Below are 13,436 nucleotides of genomic sequence, written 5' to 3' on the forward strand. Positions count from 1 at the left end.
TAAACCTGCTCAGACCAGACGCCTCGCCTTCCCGTCACTTCCTAGAGGATAGACGTCGGCGCATGCCTGTCCGTCACTTCCGGCCAAGGCTACGCGGGGCCTCCGAGGACCAAGGCTTTCGGGGGGTCTCCGAGCGCCAACAGGAGGGGCAGCACTCTTAGGACCCCGCTTTTCTGGGGTTAAGCTCATTACAGTCCACATTCAGGGTCCTCACCTTGACTCCTGATCAGTCCTGAGACTCCATCCTTCACTGCTGAGGAGAGCTCACAGCCCCCCAACCAGAAGCTGAACCTTCCCAGCAGTTCCTAGATGGAAGCCAGGACATGTCACATCTGTACAAGGCTGTAGGGAGGGCCTCCAAGATTCAAGACATTTGTGGTAGTGGCCGGGGACCCTGAGGGCCCGACAGCAAGGGCAGGATTCTTGGGACTCCAGTGGTCTGGAGTGAGTTGTCCCTAAGTGCTCACGCAGGGTTCTCGCCTTGATACCCATCAGAGCCTGGGAGTCCTTCGCCTATGAAGACCTGACTCACAGGCTCAGAACAAGATTCTCAGCAAGCGGAGACAGTAGAGGGACAGGTCAGGTTGTGCCACACCATACACTTGCGCGGGGCCTCAAAGGATTGCAGGTTGTTTCACTTCTGGCAGATCATTTTTAGGCAGTAGGTCACCCCATAAACACTCAGGGTCCACACCTAACTCCAGTTAGGGACAAGACTCCTCCCTCTGCGGAACTGGGGTGGCCCCTTTAGACCAGACCCTTCCTCCCTGAGACCACTTAGGAAGAAACGATGGGCACCTCTGTCAAAGAACTCTCCCAGAGGCTTCCCAGGACAAAGAACAGAGGCAATGCTCTCTTCTGCTCCTTCTGTTGATGGGGTTCCCGCTCATAACACTCAGGGTCCTGAGCTTGCCTCCTTTGAGGGCCTGAGTCTCCTCCCTCTATGGATCTGGGGTATGCCCACCAGACCTGACACCCTCCAGGCAGAAATGAGGGGACTCCTCATCCTGACATCTCTGCCCTGGGACTCCCAGGGCCGATGGCAGAGGGCGTTTTGTGTGGCCTCCATTGTCTGGAGTGGGTGGCTCCCTCCTTCCTCATTCACAGTCTTCATCTTGAACCTGACCAGTCCTGGAAATCCACTCCCTGCTGAATCCCAGGTTGCTCCCCTCATATCAAGGTCTTCACTGACCTGGGACCTCTGATTTTGTAGTCAGGATGAGTCATATCCAGCCAGGACTGTCTGAGATCTCTCGGGGGCAACTGCAAAGCAGGACGCTAGGGGATGTCACTCTTCTTGAGGGGCCACCCATAATCTTCATTTAGGGTCATCACTTAGATATCTATCAGAGGCTAAGTGTCCTCGCTTTACCGACTTTGAGGGTGTCCTTAGGCCACTGTCTCAGGTCCCTGAGAAACCTGAAAAACAAGTGAGGGCACTGCCTGGGGCTCTCTAGGTCTGAGAGCAACCCCTGAAGTTCTTTGTGTGATCCCTAAATTCTGGTGTGTTTTTCCTCTGTGTTTTCATCCACTGGGGTCCTCTTCTTGGCTCCTCTTTGATTAAAGGCTTTCTGAGAAATGCCACATCCTTGCAACCTCGAGCAAATTTGTTATTGCAAATCTTGCAGAGATTGGGTCCCTGTCCCAGAGTGAGAAGTGGCATGAGGTGGGGAAGCTGCAGCCAAAGACAGGATGCCCAACACAGGTGGTGGGCTGTCGGAAAAACAGGCTGATCTAATGCTTCTCTCCTTCAGCCACACCTGGAAGTCCATGTAACCTTGGTTCTAATGGATCTACTTTGTACAGGCAGGGGCTCTCCAGGATGATTTTATGAGCCCCAGATCTTTTCAGGTTATCTGGCCTTGCATTTGTCAATGATTATATTCTCACTGAATATTATCCTTTGCTTTCCTCATTCATACCTCTCACTTATTTTACTGTTCGTATAAAAACTCAGGCTATACAGTCCAATTTCGTGCATTGGGCACAAAGGTATTCATTTTCTTGCCTGAGATACATTTCATAGTGGTGAGAAGAAAGTGAATTAAGGGGGACACAGGGTAAGTCTCTGGCGGGAGGAGTGGAAGAGTGTGGGCTCCAGGCACTTCAGACCAGGGGTCTAATTCAGCTTGGTCATGTACTAGACTTGCAAACTCAAACACATTAACAAACACTCTGAGCTCCAGGCTCTTCTTCTGCGAAGTGGGTTTGATAAGCCCTGTCTTCTAGGGCTGGTGCACTGTGTACAAGGCTCGTAATGTGTCTGGCAAAGTGACTGCACATATTGGGTCTTTAAAGAATGGCAGTTATTACTATGATTACATTGACACCACACAATACCACCCTCCACTCTGAGATTTTTTTCTTTTCTCCAGGATGTGTCAGAGTGTGCAGCGCTCTAGGACAAAGAAAACCAAATCAGGAGAAATGCTGCTTAGAAAGAAAAACTAGTATTTTACATTAACCAGTTGCTGTCAAGTTGATTCCAACTCAGTGTGACCCCACGTGTTACAGAAGAGAAGTGCCCCAAAGGGTTTTCTTCGCTGTGATCTTTACAGAAACAGACTGCCAGGCCTTTCTTCAGCAGTGCACTGGGTGGGTTCTCACTGGCAACCTTAAAGGTAATAGTCAAGGGCAAAGCTTTTTGCCATGTGTTAGGGAATGTCGTAGTTATCTAGAGCTGTTATAACAGAAATACCGCAAGTGGATGGCTTTAACAAATCCATTTTCTCAGTTTAGGAGGTCGAAGTCTGAATTCAGGGGTCGGCTATAGAGGAAGGCTTTCTTTCTGTTGGACCTTGGGGAAGGTCTTTGACTTTTTTCAGCTTCTGTTTCTTAGTTCCTTGGAGATCTCATGTGGCGTGGCCCCAATATTCCCCCATCTGTGCTTACTTGCTTGCTCAATCTGCTCTTCTATATCTCGGTTGAGTTTGACTTGAGACCCTCCCCCTCCACACAAAAAAACAAGAAAACAAAAAATAAACCCATTGTTGTTGCTTCGATTCTGATTCAAAGCGACCCTATAGGACAAGGTGGAATTGCCCCATAGGATTCCAAGGCTGTAACCTTTATGAAGACTGCCACATCTTTCTCCAGTGGAGGCACTGGAGGGATGATTTATAACACACCCTACACTAATACTGTATCTTTAACATAATTCCCAAATGGGATTATAACCATAGGAACGGGGTTAGAATTTACAATAACTATTTTGGGAGGAGGGGCACAATGGGGAGTATGCTATTTAATGTGAATGTGGGGTAAACGGCCCCAGTTTAATGCAACACAGAGCTCCTAGAATTATTGTCAAGCCCAACAATTCACCCTCCCAGCTGCACTTTCATCTGAGTCACCCCAATTTTCATTCACATCACCACTGCCAAAAGGCTAGTATTCACTTGGCGTTTGCCAAAAAAGGACAATCAAAATAACCTAATTCTAATGTCGTTTCAATGAAGTGGGCTCTGGCTCCCCCTGCCCAACACAAAAGGCTACTAACAGTGGCTTCCTGACATCTCACTTCAAGCGAGCATTTCCTTATTTCTCAGAAACTTCCTGGAAATCACGTGCATAACACACCCAGTCATAGCATGTGTTCAAATGTACCGGGACAAGAGCACACAACACCTTCCAGTCCTGCCATAGGTGGGGATTTCTCTCTGGTTTGTCCACAATCCCAGAGTAACTGTGAAGAGCTGGTTTCCATTCTAGGTTCAGCCTCTGGAGGCTGAGATACATCGTGGGAGTGTCTGGCCCTGCACACCCCTCCCACAGCTTCATGTAGCCCCCCACACAGCCTAACTTAAAATGACTGCCCACTCAGGCAGGTGGAGTTCCCCAAAGCCTCCATCTCCCCTGCCTCAGGGGACACTGCTTTCATCTCCAGCCTCCCCCATTGTCACTCCTTTTTACTAGTTATTTAGGCTTTAAAGTGTATCCCACTGTCTTCTGTATCTGATAGCTGCTCCTAAACTCTAAAATTCTATGGCCAGAGGATTGAGATTCTTCTCTCTCTCTCTTTTGTTTTTTTAAGGCAGTTCCAGCACTAGCTCAAAGCCCACCAAACACCAGATGCTCAGTTAACTTTTGGGGTATAAATCAGACAGTGAACAAAATTTCTAATGCATAGTTTAATTTGTACATTCTGGAATAAGCTAAGCATGTTCAGGTATATATCTTTTAATTTTACAAAAAAGAAATATTACAAGGTTTGAGAGGAAATAGTAAAACTTTATTTCTTGATCCCAACTATTCTACTACGGGAATCATTTACATTTACAAGAAAATCTCTGTTCTAATACATGTTATCTTACTCTGGACCACAAAAGAGATTCCAGGATGTTCTATTTGTTTTCAAAAACACCAAAACTGTTACACTAATACACGAAAACAGTAATCAACAAGTGATCCATGTTATTCATAAGCTTAGATTATGAATCTAAATAAACCTTATACTACAAGGTACAGAATTTTCAAAATAACCCCAACGCCCCCCCCCAAAAAAAACTCAACGTTATCCATGTAGATGAAGAACAAAAAGAAGAGATACATGTGTTCCCTCCAGCCTGAAATCTCCCCCATGACTTAGAAGGCTGATAGCTCTCTTGGAACACTAAGTGAAGAACCTGCCTCAGACTTCACTAGGGGCGGGAGGACCTGCTGGATTTTGCCCTGAAACGGGCTCTGGCCCTGGCATTAAGACCAGCCCCGGCCCATTCTCCAGCTGCTGCTCTCTTTGCCTCATCTACCCAGGTTTCTTCATACAGGGCTTGGAAGGCACGGGAGTCGGTAGCACTGATCTTGGCCAAAAACTCCAGGACTTTTGTCTTGTTGGCTTCAATGTGGGCTCTGGGACCCCACAGGAATTCGTAGCATGGAGGATCACTGTTGGGCACCTGCCGGTACTCCAGGTACTTTTCCTGCACCAAATCTTTGGTGATAAGCTTCCTGGGCTCCCCAAAGATGAAGTGCCTCTTCCCATCATAGATCCCGAGCACATTCAGGGTTTCCCAGATCTTCTCCTCAGTGGCCCGGTTGCCATTCATGTAGATGATGCCCAGGAGAGGCAGCAGGAGCCCGATCTTGGGAAAGCCCCTGGCACCAATAAAATTCTCTTCCTTGGTGATCTCCAATTTGCTGACAAGGACATAGGATTGACTTTTGGAGTCGACTTCTTTGAGGTCAAGACCAAAGACCACCTCCATGTGCTCAGAGGCTCTCCTCAGGATGTCAGGGAAGTGCTCCTTGTACCTTTTGTTGATGATCTTCATCATTTCTGCCTTCGTAACGGGCTCTTTCATTTTATACTTGTGCAGCAGGAACTGTAAGAACATGCTCACCCTCCTGATTAGAGGGTCTCTTTGAGACCTCTCAGTGGGGGCTGTGGCCTCAGAGGAACTTGGACCTCCCTCACCTTGGCCCTCAGCCCCTCCAATAGCTCTTGTGCCCAAAGCAGCTACAATAGCGGTGGTGGTGGGTGGGACTCTCTGACACCCCTGGGGAATGTGAGCAGCAGGGGAGCTCGGGGGAGATCCCCCATAAGGAGGAGAGTAGGAGGATGGGGACCCTTCCTCCTCTGCTGTAGGGGCCTGAGCACCCTGGACACTGTGGGTGTCACCTCGGGCCTGGTGACGTTTCTCACGGGCACGGAGCTTACTCTTCTGACCGCGAGGCATGATGACTCTGGTCAAGGACAGCAGGCAGGGTATGTGGAAGGAGGGCAGGTGATGCGGGCCCACTGGAGGAGTGAGGCTGAGAGGGTGTGTGCCTCTGTAGCAGGGAGGTGCCTCCCTGGCTTTCACAACTGCCGCCTCAAGTTTCCTATTGTCCTGTCAGGACCCTGTAGAAGAAATTAGAAAAGGATTAGGTTGTAGATTGCCAGCCCTGATGGGGTTTAGTGGGGTGACAGTAGGGTCTGACACTAGGGACTCTCCGTACTGGGTTTCTGGGGGGTCTTCTACATTCAGTCCATGGCCACCATATCAACTGCTGGCAGGACCAGGGCCCCTCCCCTCTGCTACTCTGAACTTGACACCTCAAATCCCTCTGGGACCCACAAGGAGGAACTGAAGGAGCAGCTCAGCCACCACTCTTGGCAGGGTGTCTCAGCGATGACAGCACAGTGGGGCTCATTCTGTCTGGGGTTTCCTGGAGGCGTCAGTCCTCCACCAGGGTCCTCACCATGGCTGCCCCCTTTCACCAGGTCCTTCACCTCCCTGAGATGCCCTGGGAGTTAGTTCATGCAACTCACTAAGTCACCATACCCAGGTCCTCCAGGTGCGAAAGCAGCGTTGAGGCTCTATGGTTTCCCCTTATTTCTGGGAGGAGTCATCTCATCTTAACTCAGTATCCTTACTTGGCTCCTCCTAGGGACCAAGTCTCCTGCCTCTGCTGAATGGCCTCTGGTTTAGTCCAAGGACTTCCTGCCCCTGAGACCAGCGGTCTCAGGAACAAATGAGTGGGCATCCTAGCCCGGCATCTCTGACCTTGGCTTCCTAGGTCCAATAGCAGAGGGGGGACTTTGTGCAGCCTCTCCTTTTCTCAGAGTATCAATTCCCTCTTTTCTCTTTCAGGATTTGTTCCTTGACTTCCACCAGATTCTGGGATTCCTGTTTCTGCTGAATTGGGACAACCAGCCTTAAACCAAGGACTTCATCTCCCTGAGACACTCCAGGCAGAAGTCAGGGGGCACCCAAACCTGTCAGATTTGTTCTGGGTTCCCGGGGCCAATGACAGGAACAGGGTTCAGGGCAGGCCACCCCATTTTGGGTTGAGTGGTCCCCAGTATCTCAATCATGTCTACATCTTGACTCTGCACCATTCTTGGGACGCACCCGCTGCTGACCTGAGGCCACACCTCTCAGACCAAAGAACTCATCTTCCTGAGACCTCAGAGTTGGAAGTCAGACTGAGCCACATCCTGTGCAGGCTGTTTTGAGAATACTAGGGCTGACTGTGGTGGTGGGGGTTACCTGACCCCAGAGTTCTCAATTTGGTAATCCCTTCATTCCTCACTCAAGCTTCTGACCTTGCTTCCGGGTACAACTTGGGATTCCTCCCTGTGCTAACTTGATTCCGCCTGAAAGCATTGGTGGGATTTATGGCTCAGACTATGGCCCTCACATCAAGCACTGAAATTCTGGCTACCCCTGCCGGGGGGGCTCCCAAAGCTGAGAGCAGGGGTGGGTTGTGGGCAGCCCCTCTTTTGTGGGTAGGCCTCCTTATTAGCACTAAGGGTCCTTGCCTCACTTCCAGTTAGGATCTAGGTTTCCTCCCTCTTGAGAACTGGGGTGCTTCCTTGGACCAAAGCCCACCCGTCCCCGAGACTCTCCAGGCCGAAGTCGGCCTGGTGGCCTTGAGTCTGGCGGTTGGGGGCAAGACTTGGTGGTACTTCCTCTGTTCTAGGTTAAGTGGTCCTCTTAGTTCACATTCAGGGTCCTCACCTGTACTCCTGACCAGTCCTGAGATCCCACCCTCCTCCGGTGATGAGCCGCGCCCCTCAGATCAGGCGCGGCAACTTTCCGGCACTTCCTGTGCGGAAGACAGGAAGTAACCTTACCTCACATCCGGCCGAGGCTGGAGGGGGCCCTCTAAGGGCCAAGGCTGTTGGGGGGGCTTCCGAGGGCCGACAGCAAGGGCGGGACCCCTGAGACCCCACTGTGCAGACTTGGGTGGTCCCTTTGTGCTCACTCATGGTCCTCACCTTGATAACTATCAGAGTCTGGGGATTCTGCCTATACAGACCTGAGTCACCGGCTCAGAACAAGACCCTCAACTCTCAGAGACCCTAGAGGGGGTGGTCAGGGCGTACGTGACGCTCTCTCTCTGCCTGAGGCCTCACGGGAGTGCCGGCTAGGTCAGTGGTCTGAGAAGACTGTCTTTTGGGGGTAGGTCGCCCATTTAGCGTTCAGGGTCTACACCTTACCCCAGTTAGAGACAAGACTCCGCCCTCTGCCGAACGAGGGCTACCCACTTTGGGCCAAGAATCTTTCTTTCCTGTCATTAACAGTCGGAAATGTAGGGTCACTTCAGCCTGTTACCTCTTCCTGATGTCTCCCGTGTCTAAGAGAGGGAGCAGAGCTCTGCTCTGCGACCCCTGAATGTGTCGTTCCTCCTCATAACACTCAGAGCTCTGTTCTGCGACCCCTGAATGTGTGGTTCCACCTCTTAACACTTTGTAGCCTCGTTCTTCTTCCTTGGCTGACGTGAGGCAGTCCCGAGATGAAGTCTTTCACCAGCCTCGTATATTCTTGAATAAACGAAGTAAATCCAGGTATATGTATGTTTTGCCTTTACCAAAAGAAAGACTAAAAGGAATAGGTGAAACCAAGAATTGACCAACCTTTTTTTTTCCAACTGTGTTTTGTGACCACAACTACTTACTGTTGAATTCTTCAACATTTTCAAGGATATCTGTATTTCAGTGCCATGTTATCTCATTCTGGATCACACAAAAAAAAAAATTCAAGGATTTTTTTGTCTTACAAAACGTAGAATTTTTACTCTCAAACTTGATCCTAGCAGAAATAAATGTGTGATCCTTGATGTTATTAATAAACTTGGTTTCTTAATCAAAATACACCTCCTATTCAAAGGAATAAACTGAAAAAAAAGAGAGAAATCTGCAAGTTACTAATGTATAACAGAGACGTAAGAAGACATACATAAGTTCTCTCTAGCCCTATGTGGCCTCCACTACTTAGAAGGTGGACAGACTTCTTCAAATGCGAAATGAAGAATCTCAGACTTCACTAGAGGTGGGAAGAGCTGCCACACATGGCTGTGGCCTTGTCAATGGCAGTATGGCCGGCTTTCTGCACCTCTGGCTCTGGTGGTCTCTTTTTTCTATATCAAAGCGTCTTCATAAAAAAAAAAAAAAATCTTTTTTTTTTCATAGTGGACTGGAAGGCACTGGGATATATCATCGAACTTGACCAGAACCTCCAAAACTGTCGTCTTGCTGGTTTCAAGGTAAGCTCTTGGAATTCACAGGAATTCATAGGATGGAAGATCACTGTTGGGCACCTTTTGGTACATCTGTTACTTTAGATGTACCTAATCTTTGGTCGTCAGCTTCCCAAGTTCCCCAAACATGAGGTGTTTATTTTCAGAATATACAACTATAATATTTAGGATTTCACAGATTTCCTCCTCAGTTGTGCTGTCCTTGTCATAACTCTGCCTCTCATTTCAGGTGAGACTGTTTGTTGGCAAGGACATAGGAGTGTTCCACTTCCTTCATGTCAATGCCAAAGAAGACCTCCATGTGCTCAGAGGCCGTACTGAAGTTGTTAGGTAAGTGGTACTGTACTCTATGACATTTTTCAGCAAGTTTGCTGTTGTTATGGTCTTTTCATTTGATTACTGAGGAAATTCACCAAAAACCAATTTCTAGCCTAGAGGGTATCCAAGCAAGTTCTCAGTGTCTGGAAGAGCCTGTGGGAGTGTTCTAACTGTCTTCCTCTTCTTGACTGCTAGAGTCCTCATCTGATTTGCTGAGTGAGGTGGTTGTGCACTCTCCAGGGCCTGGGTCTGACTTCAGGCCTGAAGGTGTTGCTCAGGTGTACAGCACTGATGGTTCTGACACTGAGGCATGATGATTTTTGTTGGTGGCAGGAGGCAGGAGTGTGGGCAGGAAGGACCACATCCTTAGGGAGAGAAGGAGGATGTGAGTGGCCTCAGCTGGTAAATTAATCATGACAGCTCTGAGGAAAGTCACCTCCACCTGTCTTTTCTGAGGGGAGTGATCTAGGGCCTTACACATCCCCTGTCCTGTCCCATAAGGACCTGAAGGAGAAAGTTAGAAGGCTCTGTAGGGTGCAGCTAGCCAACTAACTCAAGGCTTCCAAGGCTCACAGTAGGAGGGGTGGTATTGGGCTTCATGGGATTCCCTCTGTTCTAGGAAGGGTAGTCCCCTCAGTCCTTGCTCAGGGTCCTCACCATGACTCCTGGCAGGTCCTGGGATACTCCCTCTGCTGACCTGAGACTTCCTTCCTTGAGACCAAAGCCTTCTCCTCTCTGAGACCCCTAGGAGGAAGTGAGAGGCCAGGACATTTCATTCTGCCAACCCTTTCTGGGACCTGCAGGCCATGTTCCTGCAGATAACACCCCAGAGTAGAACTTTCTGGGAAAGATAAAGGCAGGAAATGGGGACAGGGGTCAAAGAAATTACCAGCGATGCTTGCAGTAGTCTCGAGGGGTGAAGCTGGAAACACATATTCATTTTCTTCTTTACAGTTCAAATAAATTAAAAACCTAAAGCAATTTCCTAGACAAAGCTGTAACACAAACCTAGTGTTTATCTTGGGGATTGGACTTAATGTGTACAGGTAATTAGAAGTGCGTTGATCTGGTCAAAAGTAAAAAAAAAAAAAATGCTGTGTTTCAAAGCGTTATCAAATATAAGAGAAAGATGGTGGCTGAAGACAGCCGACAAAAAACAAAACAAAACAAAAACCCTCAGCATATGAGTAATGTATATAGAGTAAAATTTATTGCATCTCTTGGGTAATTTTAGTATTCATAAGTGCCTACCTCTCCCAGTGGAACAAAATTCATGAATGTCATTAATATATTGTTTTGAGTCATTTTCTAGCTAATTAATAAAGATATTAAATATTACTGTTTCTGAATCTGTGCCTCCAGCATATATTTTAGCAATGCCTCTTCAGTGGGCTTTTAGTATTTAATATTTCCCTCTGTGATATTTGGATATGTATATGTTTTGAAAATGTTATAAAACTCTTCATCAAATAATTGGAGAAGGGATTTGTAATGTTGCTAAAAGGCTTTTCAGTTGAAAAGGAATTCGTAGAATAGCCATTGATATTGGGAGATAACTTCAAGTTGTATAATTACAGGCAACCACATGTCATTCTTCCATTAAAAAAAAAAATTCTTCCATTAGACAGCCAGAAATCCAGAAAAATAAAATAAAAGCATCTCAATCAATGTTTACATGGATTACCAGTCCTTGTAGAGTATATAAAAATGTCTCCTTAGAATAAGGGCTATTCAAAGTACCAGTTTTATTTTAGAGAATCATTTTTATATTTCTTCTAACCTGTTTTTCTATTTTATGATGAAAATCTATTTAAAAATATGAATGTTTATTGTTTAAAATGATTAGTATAGAAAGGTGGGAAAGTAGGAAAAGCACAAGGAAAAACAACAATATACTCTCCAGCACTCAGAGACATCCACTATTACCAAACTATTTTTATTGTTTGTTATTAGGCAATTTTGAAAGACTCTGGAAAAAAATGTAGCTTGGCATACACAAACCACCTAGTGAACAATGACGGATTCCTACCCCCTAAAAAAAAAAAAAAGTTAGTTCTTTTTAGTTTGCAGATGGATAAAGAAACAGCCCCAAGAAAAGAATGCTGCTCTTTAAATTATTCCTCCCTACTTTTCCTCATCCAAAGACTGTATACTGCTTTGATTACTGTAGAACTCAGCTGAAGCTGTTGACAATGATTTTTCTTTTAAAAAAGAACCCTAGGGAGAAAATAGCAAAAAATTGCATAGTATTTTCAGAGAGCAAGAATAAAGGGAAACAAAAATCCGCCATCAAGATTCGAACTGCAGAGAACACCTAATGTAGAATGTAATTTTTCTGCAGACTTTACATCTACCAAACACACAATGGCTAGGTGGTCTACATATGTTATATAGTTATGTAATGAGTTGGGTTTGATATGACATTTGAAAGCTAGAAGTCTAGATTGTTTGTGATCCAGAAAGGTCTAGAGTATATAAAATGTGTATCCAACTCCAAATTGGTATAACTAAGGCTTCCCTGGATTTTAGTTCCTGATTGAAGATGCCATAGATAAACTGTTTGGAAAACAAAGTAGAGTCCACACTAGGAGTAACTGTAGCAATCTTTCTTTAATGACAGAAACCACTAAATGTCTGAAATCCAGAACAATATCAAATGACCAGCAAAAGGTACAAGAGATATGACAAATATAAATCAATGAATAGGGGTTGTTGAAATTAAAGATTCCACTGGTTAAGAGCTTAGCTACTAACCCAAAGGTCAGCAGTTTGAAATCCACCAGCTGCTCCTTGGAAACCCTATGAGGCAGTTCTACTCTATCCTATAGGGTCACTATGAGTCAGAACCAACTATATAATATACATATTTAATTTTATATAATGTGCATGTACTGGAGCCTTGGTGGTACAGTGTTTAAGAGCTTAGCCGCTACCTAAAATTTGGCAATTCAAATTCATGAGCCACTCCTTGGAAACCCTATGGGGCGGTTCTACTCTGTCCTAGGGTTGCTGTGAGTTGGAATTGACTCGACAGCAACAGGTTTGGTTTTTTGGTTTAGGTGGCATAAATGTTTTGTGCTGGACTGCTAAACCTAAAGGTTGGTGGTTTGAACCTACCCAGTAGTACCTTGGAAGAAAGGCCTGGTGATCTACTTCTGTTAAGATTACAGCCAAGAACCCTATAGAGAAGTTGTATAACACATGGGGTTACCATGAGCTGGAATTGACATCAGCGGGTTTGGTTTTTATTTTTTTGTTTTACCGTGTAATATGAAGATCTTTGTTAAATTCAGAGTCCGGTCACATGTCTAGAGTACATAATCACGCTCCAGAGAGAACCACATAAAAGTGTATTTTTGTGCGTTGGAGGAGGTGGGTTGGAATGGGACCATCGGAACTGGGCAAATCCGTAGGGACTGGGGAAGTATTGGATTCTTTCCACAAAACAGACAAACAAAAAACAATTAGCTGTGAGAAAGCAATGAAGAACAGGACTTGCCAGTACTTAAAAAACAGTGCTTTCACTCCCAAATGGTAATCAAAATCACTTGGAGAGTTTATTAAAAATGTAGATTTCCAGGCCCACTGTAACTCCTGCATTAAGAGGAGCCTTGGGCTTTTTTAAAGAAGAAGTCTTAAGTGATTCTGATAAGAAGCCAAGTTGGGAGTCACACTGTTACACACACTGTTGTCTTGTTAGCACTTTATTAAGAAGTGTTAAACTCTTGGAAATAAAGATTTTCCCAGAAGATTGAAAAAAAAAAGTATTTTCCATTTAAATTCAAATATACTAATCAGAAGGCCGTAAATATCCTGGAACTTCTATTAAAATTTTGGGGGATCATTTTCAACTGCTGAGTTTTCCTTCGATACTGAACATTTTTTTTTAACCTGGCTGTAGACATTTATGTAGGCCTCAAATTGTCCGATTGTGTCAGGGTGAATAAAATAAGAGTGGCTGAAAATATTAGTTGAAACCTTGCTAAGGTACTATTAATATTTAGAAAATTTTATAGGTAAGAATAAAACAGGTTTTAGGTCACATATAATATTCTTTTTCCATTCCTTTTTAAGGCCTGTCCATGTATTATTAACCCCCTTCCACTTCAGTGCTTATAAGTAAATTTCTTTATAGCCCTTACACAGTAGTTGAA

The 13,436-nt window shown here is 45.8% G+C and overlaps 1 protein-coding gene across 1 annotated transcript in view; it reads right to left on the minus strand.

The window, feature by feature from the left end:
• The window catches only part of LOC126068845 (melanoma-associated antigen B2-like), a 137,616-nt gene extending 131,941 nt beyond the window's left edge, over positions 1-5,675 (minus strand). The window contains exon 1 of the mRNA XM_049871538.1: positions 4,765-5,675. Coding sequence (XP_049727495.1) covers positions 4,765-5,675 — 911 coding nt within the window. The remainder of the gene's footprint in view (positions 1-4,764) is intronic.
• Between the last annotated feature and the right edge of the window lie 7,761 nt (positions 5,676-13,436).

This window comes from Elephas maximus, chromosome X (genome assembly GCF_024166365.1).
Source record: "Elephas maximus indicus isolate mEleMax1 chromosome X, mEleMax1 primary haplotype, whole genome shotgun sequence".
Lineage (NCBI taxonomy): Eukaryota > Metazoa > Chordata > Mammalia > Proboscidea > Elephantidae > Elephas > Elephas maximus.